Source organism: Jaculus jaculus, chromosome 13, assembly GCF_020740685.1.
Source record: "Jaculus jaculus isolate mJacJac1 chromosome 13, mJacJac1.mat.Y.cur, whole genome shotgun sequence".
Taxonomy (NCBI): Eukaryota; Metazoa; Chordata; class Mammalia; order Rodentia; family Dipodidae; genus Jaculus; species Jaculus jaculus.
Genome location: NC_059114.1, coordinates 8,037,287 through 8,062,606, shown reverse-complemented (window position 1 = coordinate 8,062,606; position 25,320 = coordinate 8,037,287). Strand labels below are relative to the sequence as shown.

General features: G+C 53.4%; 1 protein-coding gene across 1 annotated transcript in view; it reads left to right on the top strand.

Moving 5' to 3' along the window:
• Nucleotides 1-20,746, top strand: part of Mn1 (MN1 proto-oncogene, transcriptional regulator) — a 49,944-nt gene extending 29,198 nt beyond the window's left edge. The window contains exon 3 of the mRNA XM_004670947.2: nucleotides 18,125-20,746. Coding sequence (XP_004671004.2) covers nucleotides 18,125-18,300 — 176 coding nt within the window. The 3' untranslated portion in view covers nucleotides 18,301-20,746. The remainder of the gene's footprint in view (nucleotides 1-18,124) is intronic.
• The last annotated feature ends 4,574 nt before the right edge of the window (nucleotides 20,747-25,320 follow it).

The following is a 25,320-nucleotide window of genomic DNA, read 5'->3' as shown; positions in this document are numbered from 1 at the left end:
ACCCATCACTTCCGTCACCATCATCAGTATCACCACCATTATCACATTCATTACCTCCATCATCACCATCATGATTCTTAGCCCTCAGCCACTGATTTCCAGACTGCCAAGAATTGTGGATCCCAGCCACCCAGAGCTGTAGTGGAGGGAAGGTGATGCAGACAATGGGAGGCAGGAGGTGGGAGTTTCTTTTTTGCTTGGAGACAGGATTTTGCTGTCTAGTGCAGGCTGGCCTTGAACTCATTTTTGTAGCCCAGCATGGCCTTGAATGCTTAGTTGGCAGGTTGCTTTATTTCTCAGTTTCTTCCTGCTGGCACGGGACTAGGTCAGAGTGCAGACTCGATGCCACGTGCAAATCTAGATCAATTCGTCCTGGCTGCCTGCATGTACCACTATGCATAGACTCCCACTCTTGATCTGAGATCTGTAGGAGTGAGTTCTGCAGTTGATTAGCGATGTCTGCTATGGACAACAGAAATTCGTTTGGGTGGTAAATTCATGTGGTTGATAAAATCCTGGAAAAGCCCCGGTGACTCCTGTCAGCCCCAGGGGTACCTCAGTGTTTGAAGCCTTCCTATTTGGAAAATGACGGAGTTAGCCTTTTGTAAGGAAAAAAAATTGTCACAACAGTCACTGACATGGATTTGAGAGGGACTCCACAGATTACTTTGGGCCAGCGCTGTGAAGATAGAAATGCCCCCTGTCTTCCCTGTCCCTCATCGTCCGCCACTGGCCACATGCAGATGTGGGACATTCCAGTGTGACAAAGGAGCAGATTGAATTGTTACATTTCACTTAAGCTTTAAGAATGCCAAAGCCTCTGGACATGGTGGCACACACCTTTCTTTAATCCCAGCACCTGGGAGGCAGAAGTAGGAGGATCGCTGTGAGTTTAAGGCCACCCTGAGAACACAGAGTGAATTCCAGGTCAGCCTGGGCTAGAGTGAGACCCTACCTCAGGGAAGGGGTGGGGGGAGAAGCAAAGCCACTTGTACTTCAGATACTCCAGCTTGGAACACTAGAGCCCCTAAGCGCCTTGTACTCCCGAGATATTACTGGTGACACCCCAAGAGCTGGGGTGGGTCCTTGGAGGAGAGCCTGTTGCTTGGCAACAGAGACAGTGTCTTCTCTGCAAGCGCTTCTCTGGTGGGCGGCCCCTTGAGGTTCTTTTCTCTTGGCACCTCCACTTCCTGGGTGATGCCGCGTCCCCGGGTGCTGACCTTGTGGGGCGTGGAGCCTTGCCTGCATCATGTGCTTGAGTCCTGGGGCCGCTTGTGGGGTCTGTCGTTCCCTGACCCCCCCTCCAATAGACTGTGGGCTCCAGGTGTGTGGTGGGCCGGTTGGGAGTGCAGGCAGGGCTCCTGGTGTTGAGGAAATGGGTGTGGGACTTCTCCACGTCTCTTCTCGTCCTCTTCCCTGGCCTGTTTCTGGGGTGGGAGGAAGGTGGAGGATGCCCTGGGAATGGACTTTGCTGAACCTCACACTGCTTGTTCCTTTGCTGGGTGGCAGGGCATGAGACACCCCACCTCTCTGAACAGAGGTCTGCGTGCTATCGAAGAACTTTCCTCCCTCTCTGAGATGTGTGCTGAGTGCCTAGGGTAACCTATGGGAGACATTTCCTTCCTGTGAAAGAGCACCCGTTCTTCTCCATTGAGTATATTTTCTCTCTCTTAAATACTACCCCCCCCCCCCAGCCTTACTTGCCCTGCCCAGAGATGGCCACAGCACAGGAGCAATTTAATTTAACTGACTCTTCTGCCAGGAGTTCACTTAAACCAGCCAGGATGGGCTGGAGAGATGGCTTAGCCGTTAAGGTGTTTGCCTGCAAGGCCACAGGGCCCAGGTTTGATCTCCCAGTACCCACGTAAGCCAGATGCTCAAGGTGGCACATGCATCTGGAGCTCATTGGCAGTGAGTGGCTGGAGGCCCTGGCGCACCCATTCTCTATGTGTGTCTCTCTGTAATAAATAAATAAAATGCTAAAAGAAAGACACCCAGATGACCCAAGTGTCCAGCCCCCAGGCTGCGTGGAGGTGCCAGAGAGAGAGATCGGCCTCCCACAGCCTCTCTGGGCATCAGCTCATGGTAAGGCCGGCTGTCTCTGTGTCTGGCCCTCCATCTAAGACTTCTCCAATCTGTGCTCTCCCTCCAGCAGGGTCTCAGATGCCCTGGGAGAAATCTAGTGTCCAAACTCTGAAGCAGGGCTGCTGACTGGTCTGGGTTCTGGACAGGGTGAACTTGAGGGAGGTACGGGGGGCTCTTCTAGAGACAGCCTCCATCAGGCCTGGGGACACCGCCACCTGCATTTCTGAGGCCCAGGGTGGTACCGAGCTCTTCCTGGCTTCTGGGGATTTGTCAGGGATTGAAGTGGTCAGCGCTTACAGGTTGAGGGCCTACTGCGTGCCGGTGCCAGGGTGGCAAAGGAGCAGGAGAAACCAGGCCCTCATGTCACGGGAGCCACATCCTCAGGGTGGGCAGTAGATCAACTATGAGACGGGCGCATCGAGGGTGGGGAGAGGCCTTGCTGAGTCAGGGACATGCGGGAGAGGTGGAGGAGGGAGACCCTGGCTCCCCAGGGTCAGGAGAGGGAAGAGCTTGTCAAAACAGTGTTGCCGAGTGGGCGAGGGACCTCAAAATGGCCTTGGCTTGTTCTAGTTACATCTCTGCCTCAACTTACTCCTCTCTCACCTCGCTCTCTCCGACGACGCACAGCGCCCGCCAGTTCATCTGCTAGGTTCTGGAAGGTCACAAGGACTGGGCACTATGAGCCCTTTCCTGGGAGGAGACGCTGTGGGTTTGTGATCTGCCCTCTGCGTCCTTGGAGACATAAGCCAAACAGAGAACACCCCTCCAGAGGTGGGGTGCGGGTGTTGCAAGATGTGTCGTGTCTGGAGAAAAATCCGACGGAAGGTGAGGCTGCTTGACTTAGTCACCTGCCCCCGCCCCGCTATCTGTCTCTTCCCACACTCCCCACTCAGAGGCCCCCAGCTCCCTCCTAGGAGGAGCCCACGCTCAACGCCCCCCCCCCGCACCCGCACCCTTCCAGGCCAGACTCAGAAACTATATTTGGGCGTGCAGGCCCAGTGGGAGCTCTTAGAGCCCAGCCAATAAGTGTTGCCTAATTCTTCTCCCGCCCCCAAGGGAGAGATTAGGGAGCAGTTCCCAGCAGTCTACAGAGCAGTCCAGGGGTGGGGGACACACAGTTGGGGGAGGAGGACCTCTCCTGGTAGTTGACTCACCTGCCACTGACCCGAGGGTTAGCAGCTCAGAGAGAGGACACAGGGAGAGGTGCCCCTGAGGCCACACAGTGAGCTTCGCTTCTGACCCAGCTGGACGTGGCTTCCCGCAGTGGGAGAGGAGAGAGCGCAGTGTGGAAGGAAGTCGGAGGAGGGAGGGGGTTGCGCATGGAGGGCACCCCCTCTCCTCAGAGGATGGATTTCCCTGATCCCTTGGGAATGAGTGTGCTCAACCCAAGCATCGTGGGTATATGGGATGGACAGCTCCTTCGAAACTCAGGGATGCTGCTTAACATGACACGGTCTCGGGATTCGCCCAGACCTGGGTTCAAATCCAACCAGTCACTTTCAGCTCTGTGGGTATCAGCCCTCACAGACTGTTGACGGGGAGTGGTGGGTGGTAGTGGAGATAAATAAAACAGCCCAGGGTGTAGCTCGGTTGGCAGAGTGCTTGCCTATCATGCTTGAAGCCCCGAGTTCAACCCCCAGCTCTGCCTGTAATCCCGGCACCCAGGAGGTCGGGGCAGGAGGACCAGAAAAAGTTCAAGGTCATCCTCAGCTACATAGTGAGTTTGGTACCAGCACATAGGAAACCTTACCTGAGAGAAAATTGGCAGCTGGCCGGGGAAGCAGTCACCTCCGGGCCACCTATCACTGACCTTGGAGCTTGGGGCCAGCCTTCCAAGGCTCTTTTCTCCTAGCCCTATGTGGCAGGCTCACATTGCTTCAGAAAACACACTCTCTCTCTGTTTAGGCATCTGTGAAAGTATCCTGGAATGATTTGTTTTTCAATTAAAAATTTGGAGTTGGCGGCGGGGTGGGGGGGGTGGTGGGTGGTCGCTGGAGGGATGGTTTAGTGGTCAAGGCACTTGCCTGCAAAGCCAAAAGACCCGGGTTCGACTCCCCAAGACCCATGTAAGCCAAATGCACAAGGTGGTGCATGAGCCTGGAGTTCGTTTGCAGTGGCTGAAGGCCCTGGCACGCCCATTCTCTCTCTCAAATAAATAAATTAAAAAATATTAATTCACATTTTTGTCGTATATATGTTATGACAGGTTATACTCTTTTTTATCCCCTCACCTCTGCTTCCATTTCCCTGGGACTCTTCTCAGTGGGGCCATGGCATTCACTGCAGTGTCCTGTAGGGGAACAGGGGGACTGCACCTCAGGGTGTTCCTGTCCACTCTGTGACTCTTACAGTCTTTCCTCCCCCTCTTCTGCAGTGTCCCCTGAGCCATGGCAGGCTATTAGCAGTCTTAGTGATGAGTTCTTTGTAGCCTCTGGATTTCGGCTTTGTTGGTTTTTATGGATCACCATGTCTGTCACCATCACCCTGGATCTGGCTGTCAGGCTAGCAGTGAGAGCGGTATTCATGTCGCCACTTCCACTGCAATTTCTTCTGGACCCTGGCAGATGTGGTAGAGGTGGCTCGTCTTGTGGTGGGCAATTGACTATCTTCTTGTCCTATCGCTGGATCTAGGCTCTCTTCTATTGTCTCTATCATCTGGACTCTTGGTGACAAGTGGTGGCGCAGGCCTTTAACCCCAGCTCTCAGGAAGCTGAGGTAGGAGGATGGCTGTGAGTTCAAGGTCAGCCTGAGACTACATAGTGAACCCCTAGGTCAGTCTGAGCTAGGATGAGACCTTCCCTACAAAAAAAACCCCACCCAAAATTAATAACTAAACAAAAACTCACAACCCTCCCTTGTTGACTTTTCAGTAGGTAGATGGAAGGTGTCCGTGGTTGCCAAGAAGGCAAGAGTCACAATGAACAATAGAGACACTTCCGATTTCCTGAGGCTCATAGTACACTTCTTTACCTACCTTGGGGTACCGACTGAACACTTGGCTGTTCCTTCTTCCTTGTGTGAAGTTGGACAGATGGCTCCCCTTCTCTGTCTTAGGTTGGGGGTTCAGCATTTTGGGTTTGTGTCTTACACCATGCATCCGCTTGAGGGCTAGCTTGCCAGAGTCATGGGGTGCCCAGGTATTCGGTTAATCAGATCCATTTGTCGTCTGGAGAACTTAGACCTGTGCCCATGATCTCTGTCGAAATGGCAGCAAAACACCCATAAGCCAGACAGTGTGCCAATAAAACTTTATTTGCATAAACAAGCCGTGGGCCAACTGGGACTTGACGGCCGTGGTCTGCTTGCCTGGGGTAGTTTCTCCATGTGTGATCGAGTGAAGAAACTAGATGGATCCCCCAGGGGACGGTGAGGGACAGACAGGTGGTATTAGCTGTAACATTGTCTGTCATAGTTAGATCTGCATGAGTGACTTTCCCAGCTGCCCTGCCCTGGTGTCTGTGAGCTCATTGTTCACGTGGGGAAACTGAGACGCAGATAGTCGCAACTGTCCCTCACTCCTTTTGTTTTCTAAAGTACTTGATTTTTTTTTTTTGTTTATTTATTTGCAAGGAGAGAGAGAGAGAGAGAGAAAGACAGAGAGATAGAATGGGTGCACCAGGGCTCCCAGCCACTGCAAGCTAACTCCAGACATATGCACCACTTTGTGTGCATGTCTGGCTGTATGTGGGCACTGGGGAATCAAACCCAGGTCCTTAGACTTTTCAGGCAAGTGCCCTAACCTCTAAGACACCTCTTCAGTCCCCTGAAAAATATTTTTAGAGCTGGGTCAGGGAACCTGAGTTGTAAGTGTGACTTGGAAGCTACCTAGATAGACCCAGTTAGACCAGGGCTTTTTCAGGGTGCCATGGAGGTGGGGGTGACCATGACTGATTGCCCCCAGTTTAGAGATGGAGAACTCTTGAGACCCGTGTGTTTCTGTGCTCAGGTTGTAATGAAAGAGCCACAAGGCTCTTCCTCATCTCGACAGATTCCCAGTGCACTGCCCTTGATCTAGAACCCTCCGTGGCTCCCCACTGCTTTCAAGAACTAAGCAAGCTCCCTTCTGTGCATGTGAGACACCGGGGAAGCTGACTCTTCTCCTGTCTCTCCAAGACTCGAGACCAGAGTCCAGTGTTTGGGGCATTCGGGCCACGTGCGGCTTTCCTTACGGTGTCACCTCTCCTGCAGAGTGGTGGTGGTGTTTCGAATGCTCTTGCTTTCTCGCCCTCACCCCCGTGCCCAGCTTTTGCTCAGCCTTCAATCCCCTTGAATACCTTCCTCCTCCTCCTCCTGGAGGTCCTCCTGGATTGCCAGCTCTCCCACTACCCCGCCCTCCCCTCTCAACACCTGGCGACCTTCCAGCTTTCCACTGTGTTGCAAGCTTAGTACCTCCTCCAGGCTGGGCGCTCTATGCCCAGGTCCTGGTTGGGGTGGTCTCTCTGAGTCCCACACCTGGCACATGTGGGGCACACGTTGCTGTTTTACTTATTTATCTGTGTATGTGTGAGGGAGAGAGGGAGAGGAAGAGACACAGAGAGAGATCGGGAGAGAATGGGTGCTCTAGGGCCTCCAGCCACTGCAAATGAACTCCAGATGCATGCGCCACCTTGTGCATCTGGCTTACATGGGTCCTGGGGACTCAAGCTCTAAGCCATCTCTCCAGCCCGCATGTTGCTATTTTGTTTCCTGGTTACATTGGCCTCATGTGCTCCACTCCTGTGGGGCTGCCCTGACTGGGATTGGAGGAAGCGATCTTAGTGACAGGAAACAGGGTCCTGAGCAGTGTCACTTGCAAACCAGACCCTTCTGCCCCCCTCCTTGCCAGGCAGGAGTGACCATGTTTATTTTTCAGAGGGCTGCATGGAGACTCAGAGAGCTGTCATGGCTGCCCCGGGTCCCACGGCCTCGTGCTGTGGTGGGTTTTGAACCTAGGCTTCTGTATGCACAGAGAGAGACTGACTGTCCGCGTGGATTCTTGCACGGCACACTTTGCTGGGGACATAGTGGTGTTATGGGAACTTACGTGGGCGGCAGGCAGTTACCATCCCCGCTGAGCCCCTGCAGGACGCACCCCGAAGCCCTGTAGACTCTTGGGTGAAATGGCGAGGGAGACCCTTCCCCAGAAACACCTCTACTCAAAACATCAGCCTCTGAGCAATGTGTGTTTTTGTTTTTTGTTTTTCTAGACTGAAGCTGGTCTTTTGGCAAGCCACAAGGCTGGGCTTCCAAGGAGAAGCCCCTGTCTATTCGTCTTGGTTGATAAAAATAATCATTGTTGAGCATCTTACCATCACCAGGCAGATGCTGGCCACGCGGGCAGGGGCTGGCCCCTGGAGCTCAGAGAGGTGGATCAACTTGCCCGGGGTCACTCAGCACCAACTCTACCATCACTGAGGGCCAGAAGGCAGAAAACGGGGTGGAGGAAGGCTTGGCCGGAGAGTCAGGGTCACCATAATGTTGGTGGCAGCAGCTGACAGCTGCCATTCAAGGGGACATCCAGTCTAGGTGAAGCTCTTGGCTTGGGATAGCTCCACACTGACCATCCTGGAAAGAGGATGCTATCTTCTTCTCCATGTCCTGTTTGAGGAAACTGAGGCTCAGAGGAACTGATTCACTCAGTCTGTGGACTTGTCCCATCCATAGGTTCCCAAGGGCATCACCAGAGTCAGGTGTCACCCCGTCTTAAGGGCTGCAGGGCTGCAAATGTCACAGGCCACCAGCTTCCAGGAAAGGAGTATTGGATCTGCTCCGGCCTGGGAAGATGGTGGCCCTCATGTCTCCAAGCTCCCCTCCCCCAGCTCTGGGTGGCCTCTGTGACTTTGCCCTCCGCCGCCCTCAGCGGCCAGTTCCCATCTAACTGACAGCTGCCTTCAGCCAAGTCAGCTCGCATCAATCGCCCGGGCTTCCCACCGGTGGCTGGTCCTCCCCCTCCTCCTCGGCCCCAGCAAGGGGACTCGTGGGTCTCCTCATCCACAGTGGGGGTTCTGCTGGAGCCTGGCCCTGTGCTGGGGGGTGACGGCAGGGATGCGGGGCCCTCACTTAGGTCCCCGTCATGCGGGACGGTGCTTTCTGCTCCCCTGGGGGAGTAGACATGAGACAATTTCCAAAGGGTCTCAGCGTGTGTCCCCAGATCTGCTGTCACCCTGGGTCATTCTCAACCCCCGTGAGCCTGGGGGTCCTCTGCAGAGAGCAAGAATGTTGGCAAAAGCGGGGTGGATGTTGAGAAGGAGGAGGAGGAGGAGGAGGGGAGAAATGGAAAGAAGGAGGAATGGAGGGGCAGAGAAGGGCACAAAAGGAGGAGGAACAGGCTGCCTGCCAGTTAAGCCAGGGACGTTCTCCCCTTGCATGTGACTTCTGGGTGTGTGTGCCCAGTGTGTGTGTGGTGCACACGCGTGCATATTTGCATGCATGTGAAGGCCAGAGGACAACCTTGGATGTCATCTTCTTTGAGTCAGATGCTTTTTATTTTCTTTATTTAGTTAATTATTTAGTTGCTTATTTGAAAGAGAGAGAATGGGCACACCAGGGCCTCCAGCCATTGCAAATGAACTCCAGACGCATGCGCCACCTTGTGCATCTGGCTAACGTGGGACCTGGGGAACCAGTACTGGATCCTTAGGCTTCGCAGGCAAGGGCCTTAACCACTAAGCCATATCTCCAGTCAGAGGCAGACTCTCTGATTGGCCTGGAGCTCACCAACTGGGCTAGTGTGCATGGCCAGCAAGTCTCAGGATCCTCCTGCCTTTGCAGTGCTGGCAGGGCAGGCGCATGCCATCATGCCCAGCATCGTGCCATGTGGCCTGAGGAGCCGAGTTTAGGTTCTGATGCGTGTACGGCAAGGGCCTCACAAGCGAGTCATCGCTGCCAGTGCCAGCACATTGGCTTTGACAGAAACACACCCCTGGCATGTCAGACAGCCCTGGCTTCGCACCGCAGCTCACCACGGAGCGGTGACGTCACTGCTCTGGGCCCCAGTTTCCAAAGCTGTGAAATGGGCTTTTGCATGTCAGGGCCTTGTTCCCTGTGTATCGGGGATGACCCGAGATCGGCTGAGCCTGTCATCCTTGTCTCACCGTCACATCCTGCGGCTGGCTTCCCTTCTTCCTTTTTCTCTGTTGTTGCGGTGAGGCTAAGGGCTGGAAGCTGCTGATGGGCTATGGCACAGACAGGTGGAGGCCTGACCATGAGCTGCCTGTGGCCCTCTGAGAAGCTGAACAGCGTTCGCCAGCGGGCCACCGTCCTTGGTCCTCCATCCCTGGGTGGCTCCTTGGACTGGGTTGAAGCATGTCAGTGGCCCTCACTTCGGGGACCTCTGTCCTGCCCAGCCTCTGCCTGTAAGAACCACTTGTTGCCGGGCGTGGTGGCGCACCCCTTTAATCCCAGCACTTGGGAGGCAGCGGTAGGAGGATTGCCATGAGGTCGAGGCCTCCCGGAGACTACAGAGTGAGTTCCAGGTCAGGCTGGGCTAAGAAAAGAAAAAAAAGAACCACTTGTTCCCAGGGGATAGAAGAGCATCCAGGTGTGGGGCACAGACCTGAGACTCCAGCCCTGAGGCAGGAGGACCCCGATTCCAGGCCAGCCAGACCCTGTCCCAGTGCTGCTGAGAGAGAGGGAGTGAGAGTGAGAGAGAGAGAGAGAGAGAGAGAGAGAGAGAGAGAGAGAGAGAGAGAGAGAGAGAAAAGATTCAATACTCACCCGCCACCAGTCAGTGCCAAGAGCAGTGAATAGGCCCAGAGAAGGGAAGTGACTTGCATAAGGTCACAGAGCACAAGTCTCACTTGAAGCCGCTTAACAAATACTTACTGGTGCCTGTGGTGTGCTGAGTTCAGAGACTTGCCTCTGCCCTCTAGGCTGGCCTCCGTGACCTTCAGTGATAGGGAAACTGAGGTGTAGCTTGAGATCACAGTGCTGGTGGGGACAAAGCTGTGATTCGGATGGTACGGGCCGGGCCCGAGCCTGGGCAGGTTGCAGGGCTGACTTGAGCTAGCTTCCTGCCAGGGCGGGGGCCCTGCGGACCCTCTTTCTGTGGCCCACATCTGGTTGGGGTTCGCCCTTCCCACCCCTAAGCCCAGAGGTCTGAACCCTAGACTTTTGTCCCTCCCGGCAACACATAGACATCAGCCAACCGGTCCTCGGCTATAGTGGAGTCCCCGTTTGGCTCTTGGTCACCAAAAGCTTGAACTCAAATTCACCACACAGCCCCGGGCTGGCCTTGAACTCATGATCCTCTCACCTCAGCCTCCGAGTACTGGGATCACAGGTGTGTGCGCCACTTCACCGAGCTGGCTCTTGGATAGTCCTTAGCCTTGCAGATAGGGTGGTCTGAAGGGCTGGGGCGTCGCACGGTGGTAGAACACTTATCTTTAGCGTGTGGGGCCCAGGTTCGTCCCGGGCAGGGGGTTGAGGGGATATCTTTCCACTAGGCGCGGGGTCTTGAAAGATGTGGTATTTCCTGAGCGAGTGAGGCTTGCTCTGTGGCAGACCCTGGTGTCAGCGTGGTATCGTCTTCACCCCATCTCGGAGGCCCAGGGAAGGAGAGAGACGTAGCGTCCTGCCAATGTGAACCTGGGTCACCGGGGTCCCAGGTCCCTCGGGCTGTGTGTGCCCTTGGCAGCCAGCAGGGAAGGGTCTGACTCTAGACCCGGCGAGCTGGCAGCTGGTGGTACCGTTACGTCATGGGTGCTGGGGGGTGGGGGTGTCATCTGCTAAGAGGGCTGAAGGTCACATAGATGTCGTTGGGGGCACTGGAGGAGCACCACCTAGGGCAGGATGGTGGGGGGGCAACAGCAGTGGGGAGGGAGGGGGTTGTAGACGGAGCGCTCGGCAGGAGGAGGCGTGGGGAGGTGGTGGGGTGCATCGAGCCGCCGGGTAGCAGGGCTTCCAGTGGAGAGTGAGAAACTGAGAAGTGAGGAAAGAGATCCAGGGGCGTTGGTAAGAACAGCCCGAAATTTATCCTGGGGACACTAGGGAGTCATCGAAGGCTTAAGCAGGAGAGATCCGTCTGGCCAGCCTGGTGGACAGTGTAAATAGCGAAGTGTCTGCAGTCAATGGGGGCGGTGGGGGTGCTTGGAACATTGGTGTGCCAGGCTGTGGGAAGAGGAGGTGCCCGGCGCCCTGTGGCTGCCATCCAGGTTCAGCTGTCTAGTCCCAGCTAAGCGGCAGCTGCCCTGCAGAAACCAGGGTCTCCCCACTTGACCTCTCCCAGGTCCCAGTAAAGGGAGCCTGCGGATCTATTTCCCTCTGAGGGAATGTTAGCGAGGTGAGCTGGGGGAGCGAATTTGCCATCGTGTTCCTGCCCACGCGGCCTTTTACGTAAGCACGACCCATTCCTCTGCTCTCCCCGGAGGAAGCGCGGCCCACGGAGACGAGGCCCCACGCATGGAGCCGGTGCTGATGCATCGACTCTCGGTTAGGTGCCCCCCAAGCCCAGCACGGCAGAGGAGGCTGCCACTGGAGGGCCCTGGGTTTGCTCTCAATGCCCATAGGGCTGTCTACCTCCACCTGGGCACCAGATGGACTCTACCCTTGTTCCCTCCCTCCTTGGTCATCTCTCTCATGGGAAGAACAGGAGGTTGGCCAGGCCAGAGACTCCACCCCAGGGCTCCAAGGTACAAAGGGGACTAGGGAAGCCACTGAGGTAGGTGGCAGCCACCTGACCCACTCATGCCACAATAGGGTCCTGGCTGTGGGCTTTCAGTGTGGAGCAAGACTAGGTTTAGAAGAAATGAGGAAGGGAGGAAGGAGGAAAAGAGGAAAAGGTGGAGAGAAGCAGGGGTGGAAGGAAGGCGGTTCGGGGGGCCACAAGACCCCTTGACATGAGTTTTTCTCATGATCCTCCATTGCTGGCCCAGCTGTTCTCCATCTTCTCTGCTGTAGGGCCTGAGGGCCCAGCCTGCATGCATGTACGCATGCACGCACATACACACACACTCACGCATGCACGCACGCACGCCCCTCCTGCTGGCTCTGTCTCCCTTGGGCCCGCAGGAGAGACGCCAAGACCTCATCAGTTACTGTGCCATTGCCTTTTGGGCACCATTTCTGGGTTCTTTCCTCCCTGCCGTGGAGGGGAGTGAGAAGCTTGGCAGAATAAATCCAGCCAGGTCTTCTGGTCGCAGCGAGCTAAGCAGACCCAGCTCTGATGATTGCCTGCGACAAAGCCAGCTGCAATAGTGACCCCCGTCAGGCTGTGACGAGCGACCCCGTGGCTGAGGAGGGTTAGAGTGCATGAAGAAGGCAGGAAAGGTCTTAGGAGGAGGGGTGGCAGGGGTGTTCCCACACTCGGCCTTGACCATAGCTGTGGGGTTTTGTGGTGGGTGAGGTGCACGCATTCATTCACCTCATAACTTTTTAAAAATTAATTAATTAATTTGAGAGAGAGAGAGAGAGAGTGGGTGCACCGGGGCATCCAGCTGCTGCAAACGAACTCCAGATGCGTGCGCCGCCTTGTGCATCTGGCTTACGTGGGTCCTGGGGAATCGAACCGAGGCCCTTTGGCTTTGCAGGCGAACGTCTTAGCCGCTAAGCCATCTCTCCAGCCCTCATAAATGGTTTTAAAATGTCTCTCAGTCCTTCCTGGCCAGCAGCCACAGAGCCCTGGTTTCTGACCCCGCACTGCAGGCATCAGTGGTTTTGGGGGAGCATGGTGCCCCAGGGCCCAGGTGCCGACCCCCACCGGTGTGCACGAGGCCCTTCCTCTTGAATGGTTCCCGCCCTGCTCTGAACAAGCAGATGGCCCACCTGGAGTCGCATCTTCACTTACAAAAGAGGAAACTGGGGCTCCCCCCCTCCCTCGCCAGCACCTCTGGGCTGAAAGGAAGAAACCCATGTGCTCTTGAGGCCTCAGTCTCCCCATCTGTCAAATGAGGGTCCAGGCCACAGTACAGGGATTGCCCTGCTGCCGGCCAGGCTTATCAGCAAGCACCCTTCACCTCCGTGAGACCAGGGCTGACCGCCAGCCGACAGGCAGTGTGACACCCACGGTGGGGTGCCGAGGGTTCCCAGGGTCCCCTCCTCCACAAGCTATGGGCGCTTAGTGAAGGGGAGGTTTATCTCCAAGTGCTGGTGTGGGGGCCCAGCATGCCTGTTGCCTGAGGCTTGGGGACTCCTCCTCTCCCTGGCTGGGACAGGCTGCGACTTGAGCAGCCTTCGTGGTACTGATTTATCAGCGGTGAGTCGGCAGGCAGTCCCCCTCCACCCACCAAGCCACTGTCCTAGGGCGTGGCGGGTCCCCCTGGCAGGAATGAATCCGGAGAAGGGATGAGTCTGGTCATGCTCGCATCATCAAGTACAGAAGAACAATATTCTCCCTTTAAACATTTCTATTTACTTATTTATTTGAGAGAGAGAGAGAGAGAGAGAGACAGACAGACAGACAGACAGACAGAGAATGGGCACTCCAGGGCCTCCCACTACTGCAAATGAACTCCAGACACGTGCGCCACCTTGTGCATCTGGCTTTCGTGGGTCCTGGGGAATCCAACCTGGGTCTTTCACCATTGCAGGCAAGTGCCTTAACCGCTGAGCCGTCTCTCCAGCCCCCATTTCCTCTTTAAAGTACTTCCTGTGGACACCAGACTAGGGAGGGTGTCCTGGCAAGGCCCCATCCCAAGACTGAGGGGATCGCCTGCCCATACAGTGTGACATTGGGCAGAACCCTCATTTTCGGCATCTGTGCCCAGGTATGGAGTGGGGACACCCCGAGGCTGGCTTGCTGGGGGGATGGCGATTTGGAGCTGGTGTGGCGGCGGGGTCTGCATTCCTACACGTCACTGTTGGCGCTCACGAAGACGATTCTCTACAGTTTGGGCAGACACTTGAAGACGTGGATAGTGTTGCTCACTAAAGCTCACGAGGTCTGTGCACCTGGGTCACTCCTGAATCCCATTCCCAGATCCAAGGAGCACCTGGCTCTGCCATCCAGACCCTGAGTACCTGCTTGGGAACTGTTGGGGCTTGGGATTGTCGGGACAAAGCGACAGGGGTGTTTAGCCATTCGGGTGGGTTTGTGAGCCTTGCTGTGTGGGAAACACCCGCTTCCTGTACTGTTTCTGGGGTGTGTGGCTACAGGATGCTGGTTCCCCCCCCCCCCCGGGGCTGAGCCTGGGTTCCCTAAGCATGCATGGCCACAGAGCCCCACCCCAGCCCTCTCTGCTGCTTTGACAAGGAGCCCTCCCCCCATGTACCTCACTGCCTCTGTTTCCTACTCTGTAGAATGGGCTCAGGCTGTGGCGGCGGGGGGGGGGGTCGGGGCGTCTCCGGAGGGGATATGTGTGAATTGCCAGAAACACCCATCATCTGAATCCCTGTGGGTCTTTAAAAAATATATTTATTTATTTATTTGTATGTGTGTGAGAGAGATTGAGAAGTCAGACAGACACACAATGGGAGCGCCAGGGCCTCTTGTTACCACAAGCGAACTCCAGATGCACGAGCCACGTTGTTCCTCTGGCTGTTTACATGGGTACTGGGGAATCAAACCCTGGCTGGCAGGCTTTGCAAGCAAGGGCTTTTAACTTCTGCGTCGTTTCTCTAGCCCCAGTGAATCTTAAAGGCTAGAATGGCATTGCTCTTGGGGCTGGCCAAGAGTACTTGTGGGATGCGCATTGACCTGAGCAGCCGTGTGTGGCCCATGCTGAGAGAAGCCAGGGTCTGCAAGTGCGAAGGGAACCCTTCCATCCAATGCTTTCAGCATCCTGGGGGTGGCTGTTCTTGGAACCTTGCTTCTCCTCTATAAAATGGGCAGAGACAAGTGGGCTGGAGTGAGACCACCTAGTCAGTCCTCAGAAATGGGGTAATTTCAGGGCTTCTAGATGGCTTTCCTTCTGGCTCTCTTTGACCCTAGGGACATACCCAGCAGTTCTGCCTAGGGGCTCTTAGTAAGGCCCCAAGGGATTGTTGTCTTCTGTGCTTATTTTATTTTTATTTTTAAATTTATTCAAGGGGCGGGGGGGGGTGCGGCTGGAGGAATGGTTTAGCAGTTAAGGCTTTTGCCTAAAAAGCCAAAGGATCCCCATTCTATTCTCCAGGACCCATGTAAGCCAGATGTACACGTCTGGAATTTGTTTGCAGTGGCTGGAGACCCCGCATGCCCATTCTCTCTCTCATAAATAAATAAATAAATAAATAAATGAAATATATTTTGAAAGAGAGAGAGAGAATGGGCGCACCAGGACCTCTAGTCACCGCAACCAAACACCAGACTCATGCACCACCATGTGCATCTGGCTTGCGTAGGTCCTGGGGAATCAAACCCTGGTCCTCAGACATTTGCAGGCAAGCGCCTTAACCACTGAGCAATCTCTTCAGCTCCTCCTCTGTGTTTACGAACCAAGCAAGTGAGCATCAGAGAGGAGCAGCGGGGGAGGGGGGCGGGGGGGGTGTCATGTCACTTCAGTGGGTCACTTCAGGAGGAGGGCCAAGATCTATCCTATCCCCAGCCAAATCCCCAGGGCTCCGCGCTTGGTCCTAAGTAAGGGCTTGTTGATGGAATGAGGGAGGTAAGGGCAGGAGCCTGGGGAAGTGAGCTTCTTCCCCGCACGCAGGCCCCAGGGTGGGGCCTGAAGAAGCCGTGTCGTCTTTGTGGGACTGTCTTCTCTGCAGGCCAGAGCTAAGCTCTAGGGAGGCCGCCTGTTAATCCCAGAGGCCGGGCGGGGTGAGTGGTGTGCTGGCGCTTGGCCCTGGCTGGATTTGTAGTGATGGGAGGTGGGCAGGTCATGGAGTTCAGTATCGGGGTGTATTCCCTGGGCCCCTTTCCCCATTTCCAGCTTTCTTCATAACTACCCAATTCACCATTCGCCTGTATTCACACCTAGCTTTCTGCCTCTTCCTAGCTGTGCGACCTTGGGCAAGATACCTAACCTCTCTGTAAAAGGAAAATCTGAGGCAGGGAGGATGGCTTAGCAGTTAAAAGTGCTTGCAGCCGGCTGTGGTGGCGCACACCTTTAATTCTAGCACTCGAGAGGCAGAGGTAGAAGGATTGCCATGAGTTCGAGGCCACCCTGAGATTACATAGTGAATTCCAGGTCAGCCTCGGCTAGAGAGAGACCCTACCTCAAAAACAAAACAAAACAAAACAAAAAAACTGCTTGCCAGATTGGTATGTCCCAGGACCCACGTAAACCAGATGCACATGGCGGCACATGTGTCTGGAGTTTGCTTGCAGTGGCTGGAGGCCCTGGCATTCCTGTTCTCTCTCTCTATCTCTCTCTCTTTGCCTTTCAAATATATAAAATATTTTTTTAAAAGGACAGTAAGGCCAGGTATGGTGGCGCATGCCTTTAATCCCAGTACTCAGGAGGCAGAGGTAGGAGAATTCCAGGTCAGCCTACCTCAAAAAACAAAACAAAACAAACAAACAAAAATCTAGTAACTTCATTGAGACATAGCGGGATGGGTCCAGAGTCACCGGCAGCGCGGCAGAGTCCCTGCTCCAGGCCCTCCCTACCTCAGGATGTTCGGGTCACGCGCAGTGCAGCCTTGCTCACACTAATGTGTACCTGGTGGCTGGAGACATGGCTCGGTGGTTAAAGTACTCGCCTGCAAAGCCTGATGACCTGGGTTCGATTACCCAGTGTCCACATGGTGCACAAAGTGGCACATCCGTCTGGAGTTCATTTGGAGTGGCTAGAAGTCCTGGCATGCCCATTCTCTCTCTCCCTTTCTCTCTCTGCATGCAAATAAGTAAATAAATAAAGTTTTAACTGTTCATTTATTTGAGGGGGGAAGAGGCAGATAGAGAGAGAATGGGCATGCCAGGGCCTCTAGCCACTGCAAACGAACTGCAGATGCATGCGCCACCTTGTGTATCTGGCTTACGTGGGTCTTGGGAATTGAACCTGGGTCCTTAGGCTTTGCAGGCAAGCGCCTTAACCACTAAGCCATCTCTTCAGCCCCATCTATCTATCTATCTATCTATCTATCTATCTATCTATCTATCTATCTATCTACCTGCCTATCTGCCTATCTATCTATCTATCTATCTATCTATCTATCTATCTATCTATCTAACCAGATATAGATCTATAGAGTAAAAAAAAAATCCACTGAAATGTAGGTGGTTGTCCGACTCCTTACCCTCCAATGTGTATGACACACAAGTGGCCCTGACCCAGTGGTTTTGGTTCTGTGGGACCCACAGACTGTGAAGGGACTGAAGGGATTTCCCTTGAGAGTGTGGAGGAAATGTAGTCCTCCGGAGCCCTGGCTGACCAAGACCCCTCACGCGGCAGCTGGGCTTGACCCTGCACAGCTGGGTGAGCCTGGGCAAGCCCCACTCCAGGCTCCAGCTGTGGACATGGCCCTGTCCGTGTGCACGTAGGCGAGGGTGACACTTCGTAGCTCACAGGCACACTTGAACACGTGAACACGAACCGAGGTCTGCGTGCCCGGGGTCTCTTTGCGGGGCTAGGAGGGGAGTCTGCCATTGGAGCGGTGTGGCACTCAGAAAGTCGTCATGCTTCTCTGGACTTCCTCACCTGGGGAGTTGAGGTCAGAGGCGGCTAAGCTCAAAGGAGGAGAGGGGCAGAAGGGAGCGGGGGCCCTCGGAGGCTTCCTCCCTGGCCACTCATCCTCTAAGCTACTTCTGCCAAGCCAGTTCCTGCACCCCAAGGAGGGGCAGACCCTTCCTCAGGGGTGTGGCCTCAGATCCCTCTCTGCTGGGCACCACCCTCACCCTCCTGGCACCTCTCTGAGCAGAGGTGGTGCTGCATTCTTCCGGGTGCGTAGCCTGGGGCTGGTCTCAGTGTCCTTAGTCACAAAGTAGCATGGGCTTGCTGTGTACTTCGACGCTGCTGACTGAAGCTGCCAGCACACAGTAGGCCAGCACATTGGCATCTGCATGGTCCCTAGAGAGCCCTTGTGTTCTGGCCTGGATAGGTAATGCTCCCTTCCCCCTTTCACTGTGTCCGGCAAGCCTCTTGCACATCCACTGATGCCCACTTTAAACCCTGCCCTCGGGGAATCCTTCCTGAACCTTCCTCACGTCCCGTTAATCTCTTGGGAGCTATTCCCCACTAACCTGTCCTTTTTTTCTCCACAGTCCATGACCTCCCTGCCAACAAGACCCCAGCCACCCAGCCCGGCGGCCACTTGCAGTGCCTGACGGTCCATTGTACAGACGGCGATGCGAAGGCCCGTGCCTCCGTGCCCACCTGGCGGTCCCTGCACTCTGACATCTCCAACCGATTTGGGACATTTGTGGCCGCCCTGACTTGAGTCCCTTCCCTTTCCCCTCCCACTGTTCATTGGAAAGGGCCTCTGTGGCTGAGTGTTATTTTTTTTGTTGTTGTTTGTTTGTTTGTTTTGTTTTTGTTTAGGTTGGTACCTGCTTAGTGACATTCGGAACAGAAAAGGTTAATTTAAAGGGCAGGGGGGGAAAGCCCTCAAAAAAAAAATTTTTTTTCTTTTTTTTAAAGAAACTGTCTGCCACAGTACTTTACTGGTGTTAGCCCTTTGCAAGTTAGCAGATGTCCTCAAATTGAGCCCTTTTCCTGCTAGAGCAGAGTCCATTGTCCTGGGCTCGGCATTTTTTTTTTTAGACGGCCTCTTGCTTCATTTTATTTCCAGTTGGGTGTACATGTTAATTCATAATAAGACAAAAGTTGCTTTTCTTTACTTTTTTCTTTCCTTTTTGCCCCCTCCCTTCTCTTCTCTCCCCCGACCCCTTGTTCATTGCTTATTAAAATGGAAGCCTTGGAGAAGAGCATTCTAGAACATTGCCGGGTGAACACATTGCCATCAAGTGACACCCAAGTCTCATTAGGTCATTAGTCGGAGACAGGAGGTAAACAGTGAGCCCCTCCTTGTGGCGATGTATGCTTGCTTCCTCTCGTAACACAACCTGGCTTTCAGCTGGCTTCTGTCCCCTACCGCTGGGAGCCTCCCAGGAGGGGCTGTGTGTGACACGCACCTCCAAGAATGAGGCCAAATGGTGGGCAGCAGTCATTTTTCCTGTGCTCCCCGGGGCCTCACAGCTCGAGGCTGTACCCTGCCCAGGGCTGGTAGCCTTGTGCCCTCACAGCCGCTGGAGCACGGCAGGCAGGGAACCCGGCTCTCTCCTGACAGTGCGTATCTTATCCCGGGGTAGATCCAGGTGGCTGGGACATGCCTTCAACCCACCTTACTCTGGCAAGGACAAGGTGCCTTCTCCAAGCCTGCTGGGTTTCTTTGCAGCCTGGGAGAGGAATGAAAATCCAAGGAATGACCGTACCCTCACCATCCTTGGACCTTGGCTTTTCCCCGTGGACCCTGGCCCTTTAAATTTGATTTCACCCCGATTTAAAAGCAGGGCCGCGTCCCGCATATCCCACTTCCACAGTGGACAGAGAGGAGCAAGGATTGTGGACGTGATAGCAGTGTCACTTTAGGGTGCTATCTACACCTGTGGGAAGCCTCGGTGACTCCCAACCATGGGCCAGTCAATCCCCAGCGTGGGAGGGGGGGGCGGGTGTGTGTGAGGACAGACCAGAAGTGACTTTCCTGTTTATTTCCAGTTTTGTTAACCAACATATATTACTACAGCTCCTTTCTGAGCCACTCCTCTCAGGTCCCCAAACTTGACAGATCCACTCCCCATTTTTTTCTTTCTTTCTTTCTTCCTTTCCTTTTCTTTTCTTTCTTTCTTTCTTTTTTTTTTTTTCTTAGCAAGTGACCTGAAGGCTTGGGGCTCACCAGATAACACTCATATTGTTTTAATTTCAAGGGACTTTTCAGCTAAGGGAGGGCCATGTCCGGAACGCTCGCTCGTAGGCCTCTTGGCTGAGCTCTGAGTGTTGGGGTCTGTGCCTGTCACCTGGGCCGTGTGACAGGGACAGACCTGGACCCCAGAGGGCAGACAGAAGCAGGTGGCATGAGCCAATGAACAAGAAAGTCTCTGTGTTCTGCGACCGAAGGGATGAGGGGAGGGCTTCCCCCTTCCATGGGCCGCAGGGGCATTAGTCAAATTCTGAGCAAAACGCCATGTTCCTTTCAGATTTATTTTTTATTATTTTTTTTTTTGCGATGTACACCGGTTTGAGAGCTTCGCCCCTTCCTTTACTTTCCAAACAGGGAACATCGCTCTTTAATTGCTTAAGGCCAGGGAGCCAAGTCTCTTAGCTTGTGTCTTTGAACTTCCCAGCATCGAATCCTTGTGCGCTTGGTCATCAGCTCGTGAGTGGTCCTGGCCACCTCGAGCCCCTCCCCACCCCCGAAGTTCTAAGTGGTCTCGCTCCCCACGACCCCAGAGCGGCACAGCTTTCCAAATAGCCTTAAGCAAGAGGATGTAATTTCATTAAATTTGGTTTAATGGAAAGAATCAGAGCAAAATGAGAGCATTATCCGACACCGGAGACTCGGAACGCTGGTAGTCACCGCATAGAAACTTCTGGAAAGGAAGGAAACCGTACTTGCACATGTAAATAAGAGAACTTAAAGTCGGCTGTGTGCAGCAGTCTTGCAATCCTGCAGTCTTATCTGAGTCCTGAAGGAAACTCGTTTCTGAAAATACTTGGTTGGAAGACTGGGACAATAGCTCATGAAATTGAGTGGTATTTTTTTTCTTTCTTTTTTTAAAAAAAAAAAATCTGTAAAGTGCAGTCTTCCGTATTCACGCATACTGTATATACGTGTATATGTTTTGCTGAGCAGCTTAAAATAACAATAAATATGACATTAATGGTGACTGGGGTGCGCTTGTGGGGCGGGGCTTTCTCTTTCTGAGGGGTTTCTTCACAGTCCCAGGAAAGCTGGGAAGGGGGGGTCTTTGTGCTGGCCTGAGGGGGTGAGTGCCACAGGTGTGTGTGTATGTGTGTGTGTGTGCACGCACATGCACATGTGTGTATGTGTGCGCCCAGTTGTGTGTCTGCATATGTGTGCACGTGTGTGGGGTGTGGTGCATACATATATGTGCACATATGTGGTGTGTGTGTGTGTGTGTGTGTGTGTGTGTGTATGCGCACACACTAAGGTGGCTCACTTCAGGCTTCAGAAGCACTGGCATTACTCACTTTTGGGGCCCATCATGACTGTTCTTTCTTTAAGGGGCAGGGCCAGGCGCTCACTTTCTGATACAGAGTGTCTCCCTGGCTTCTGCCCACTGGTCTTGGACTCTTCCTCCCCATGGGGGCCGGGGGGTGTTGATAGTCAACCACCATTGTCTCTAAACCTTGTCTGGTGTGTGGGGGGGGGCAGCCAGCCTGAGCCAAGAACTACTGATGGGAGGGTTGTGGAATGGGGGCCCTCTGGGGTCAGGTGTTTGCAGCTGGGGAAGCTGTTAGGAAGAGCAGGACACGGTAGCTCTCTCCTCCCTGTCCTCCCCTGTGAAATGGGTCCAGCTCGAGGGATTGCCACAGGGGCCAGAACGGAGGAAGGGTTCTAGATGTTTCCACAGTTGCTGTGGGAGCAAGCACAGTATATTGGCATATTGTCTTGGTTCATCACCAATCTACAGCAAGGAGCTTAAGGCAAGCCTCCATTTCCTTGTTCCTAAAATGAGCAAGGCTGGGGACATAGTTTGCCTTGCCCGTGTCAAGGCCCTCCTTCCCATTCCACTGCTGGCCTTGCAAGAGATCCATTTGAAGGTCACCCACTAATCTCTCACGGGCCAGTGTTTCAATGGCAGCTTCCTCCTGTCACAGCCCTGGGGCCACCTGCCCTCCCTTTTTGGTCTTGAACGTTCACAGTGTGGCCCACAGAACCGTGGTAGCAGAAATTTGGAGGGCGCTGCCACGTGCCAGCTTTCTGGCTTCGAAGTCAGAAGCTCAGATTTGAACTTGACATGCAGTCACTCGCTTCTCTCCCTGTGCATAGCGCGTCCCAGGGCCACAGGTGGAGAGCGGGAAGACGGGCAGACGTGACAGCAGCCACTCCGTGCGCGTATTGCCACACGTGCGTTGACCATACTCTTCTCTAAGCTCACACTAGCTGGACCATGTATGGATGATTCCAGACCACAGGAAGCTGGTTAGCCAGCTCCACTGTACCCCTTTCTCAGGAGCCTCCGCAGGCACCCTCAGGACAACTGTCTCCCACAGACGCTTTGAAGCTGGGACTGGGGGTCACTTGTCTGCGAGGGGAACAGTGACCCTCACTGAGCCTTTCTTTTTTTGCCAATGTGGAGTATGCCTAACAGGCTTGCTGCTGACCCCACAGAACTGTCCCTTGGGTCCATGAGTGGCTGGCTAGAGTTGGGGGGGGGTCAGTGGGAGATTTGTTTCCTTGGGACTGACTCAGACCTGTATTGTCTTCCCAAAGCACGCTCACAGGTGCAGGGAATTCCACGTGTTGTGTTTGAACTCAAATGTGTTCACCTCCTACCGTGGGCCGCCACAGAGGATCTAGGTCCCAACACATCCGTGGGCTGGAGGACAACCCTAAGAGACCCACCACAGACTAACATCATCTCATCAAGGACCCAAAGTCACCTGTGCCAGGGACAACCGCCCTCCCATCTTACAGATGAGAAATCAGGGAGGTCAAGAGCTTGAGGTTACCTCAGTCCTTAAAATATCCTTAGTCTAGAAAGGGGACATAGAAGAAGTAAACTGACAGTTAAAAATAAGGACCTTGTGGGCTGGAGATGGCTTAGTGGTTAAGTGCTTGCTTGTGAAGCCTAAGGACCCTGGTTCGAGGCTCGATTCCCCAATATCCACATAAGCCAGATGCACAAGGTAGCACATGCATTTGGAGTTTGTTTGCAGTGGCTGGAGGCCCTGGTGAGCCCATTCTCTCTCTCTCTCTGCCTCTTTCTCTGTTGTCTGTTGCTCTCAAATAAATAAATAAATAAATAAAAATATTGTTTTTTAAAGTAAGGAACATGTGATCAGAAATTGCAGTGGTACCAGAATGGATGTCACCCTGAGAGACTTATATGTTGGTTATAGTTATTATTTTTTATTTTTATTTATTTATTTGAGAGCAACAGACAACAGAGAGAGAGAGAGGCAGACAGACAGAGAGAGAAAGAGAGAGAGAGAGAATGGGCATGCCAGGGCCTCCAGCCACTGCAAATGAACTCCAGATGCATAAGCCACCTTGTGCCTCTGGCTGACATGGGTCATGGGGAATCGAGCCTCGAACTGGGATCCTTAGGTTTCACAGGTAAGCGCTTAACTGCTAAGCCATCTCTCCAGCCCAGGTTATCATTATTTTTTATTTGCAAGAAGAGAGGCAGACAGAGACAATGGTGTGCCTGGGCCTCTAGCTGCTATGAATGAACTCCAGAGGCATGTGCCGCTTTGTGCATCTGGCTTTACGTGGTACTAGGGAATCAAACCTGGGTCCTTAAGTCTTTACAGGCAAGCTCCTTAACCACTAAACCATCTCTCCAGCCCCATATGTGGGTTTTGAGGGGAGCTTACTCCAGTAGTCATATCCGGGTAAGGATATTAAGCAGCATATAATTAGCTGTAATTTTTTCAGAAGAGTTGTTACATTTTTTTCTTTCAATTTTTGAAATTTTTGAATTTTTGAACCCTCCATATTTAACTTTATTTAGAGAAGCTTAAAAATCTCTTCAGCCTTTAAAGGGCTATTGCCAGGGCAACATGGTTATATAATCATATTCAGGACCAAGGAAGGCATTGAGAGGGACATGTGAGTGCCAGGTGGGCATTTGGGAGAGTCCAGATTGGTGACGTGAACGGGAACTTCTCAGGTAGCCTAAGAAGCCTTCAAAGGCCACAAGGGGCACATTGTTGGGGTGGGCAAAACACGGGACATATGGCAGTAACAGAGTGAATGTGCTGGCCCTAGAGAGGACCAGCCCAGGCATCCAGCAGCCAGGAGTGACCATGGCCACTGGCCTTTCCATATTGACAGAGAGACCCTGGGCTAATGCGTCCCTGTTCCCAGCCTATGCTGACAGTCCTGGAGATGAGGGCCACTGGCCCCCCTCACCCCCACACTCAGGTCAGGAGCGGCAGGGTAGTGGAGTCGATGGTGGATGGGTAGGTGGTCACAGCCCAAGATCTGGAGCCCAGCCACCAATCTTCCGTGTCCGCACAGTGAGGGGGAAGGACACAGAAATGACCACTTTTCCAGGGAGACTGAGGCTCTTGCCTCGTTCTTCACATCGAATGCCCAGCCAGTGTAACACCAGGATTCCCTTGAGCACCGTAGCTGGATGCCAAGGCAAGAGTGTGCCGTGTCAGCAGGCAGTTCAAGCCACTGAGGGTGCGGGACCTGGGTTGAGATGCTTGCTGCCAGCCACACTGGCTGCTTGAGCAAGGTTCTTCCAAAGTGGGAGGTTTTGCAGGTATAAAACAGACATCGGCTTTCAACAGAAAACAAAGGGCGTGAATTTGTGAATTCAAATTTAAAAGTGCGGGGCTGGGGAAATGGCTCAGTGGTTAAAGGCTCTTGCTTGCAAAGTCTGATGGCCCAGGTTTGATCCCCCCAGTACCCATGTAAAACCAGATGTACAAAGTGGAACATACAACTGGAGCTCGTTTGCAATGGCAAGAGGCTATGGTATGCCATTCCTCTCTTTCTCCTCTCTCTCTCTCTGCTTGTAAATAAGTAAATAAAATATTTTAAAATATTGAAAGTGTGTGCATTAATGTTACGTTGAAGTAATAATTTGGGTATCCTTTTAACATACTAATACAATAAGTTCACTTATTTTTTCTCAAAGAAATGCAGTAGAGGTCTGGAGGGATGGCTTAGTGGTTAGGGCACTTACCTGCAAAGCCAAAGGACCCAGATTTGATTCTGCATTGTGACCCACATAAAGCCAGATGTACAAGGTGACATGTGCATCTGGAATTTGCAGCGGCTTAAGGCCCTAGTGCACCCATTCTCTCTCTCTCTTTCTCTCTGCCTGCCTCTTTCTCTCAAACAAATAAATAAAAATACTTAAAAAAATAAAAAGAAAAGAAATGTAGTACAGTAGTTTATTTTTACTGTTTTCTCTCTGCCGTGACAAAATACTCAAAGCTGGAAGCTTTCTAAAGCAATGAAGTTTTATTTAGCCTATAGTTTTGGAAGCTGAAAGTCTAAGATGGCCCAGCCCGGTCTGGCTGACCTCTGGTGAAGGCCTCTTGGCTGCACCACAGTGTGGCCATGTTGTACGGTGTGACCACCCTCAGGAGGGAATCACACGGTAGGAGGGGAAGCAAGAGAGAAGAGGAAACCAAATTTACTTTGCAGTGATCCGCAGAGGGGGAACGAACTCAGTCTCTGCATCCAATATAGTCTTTTTTTTGGGCTGGAGAGATGGCTTAGCGGTTAAGCGCTTGCCTGTGAAGCCTAAGGACC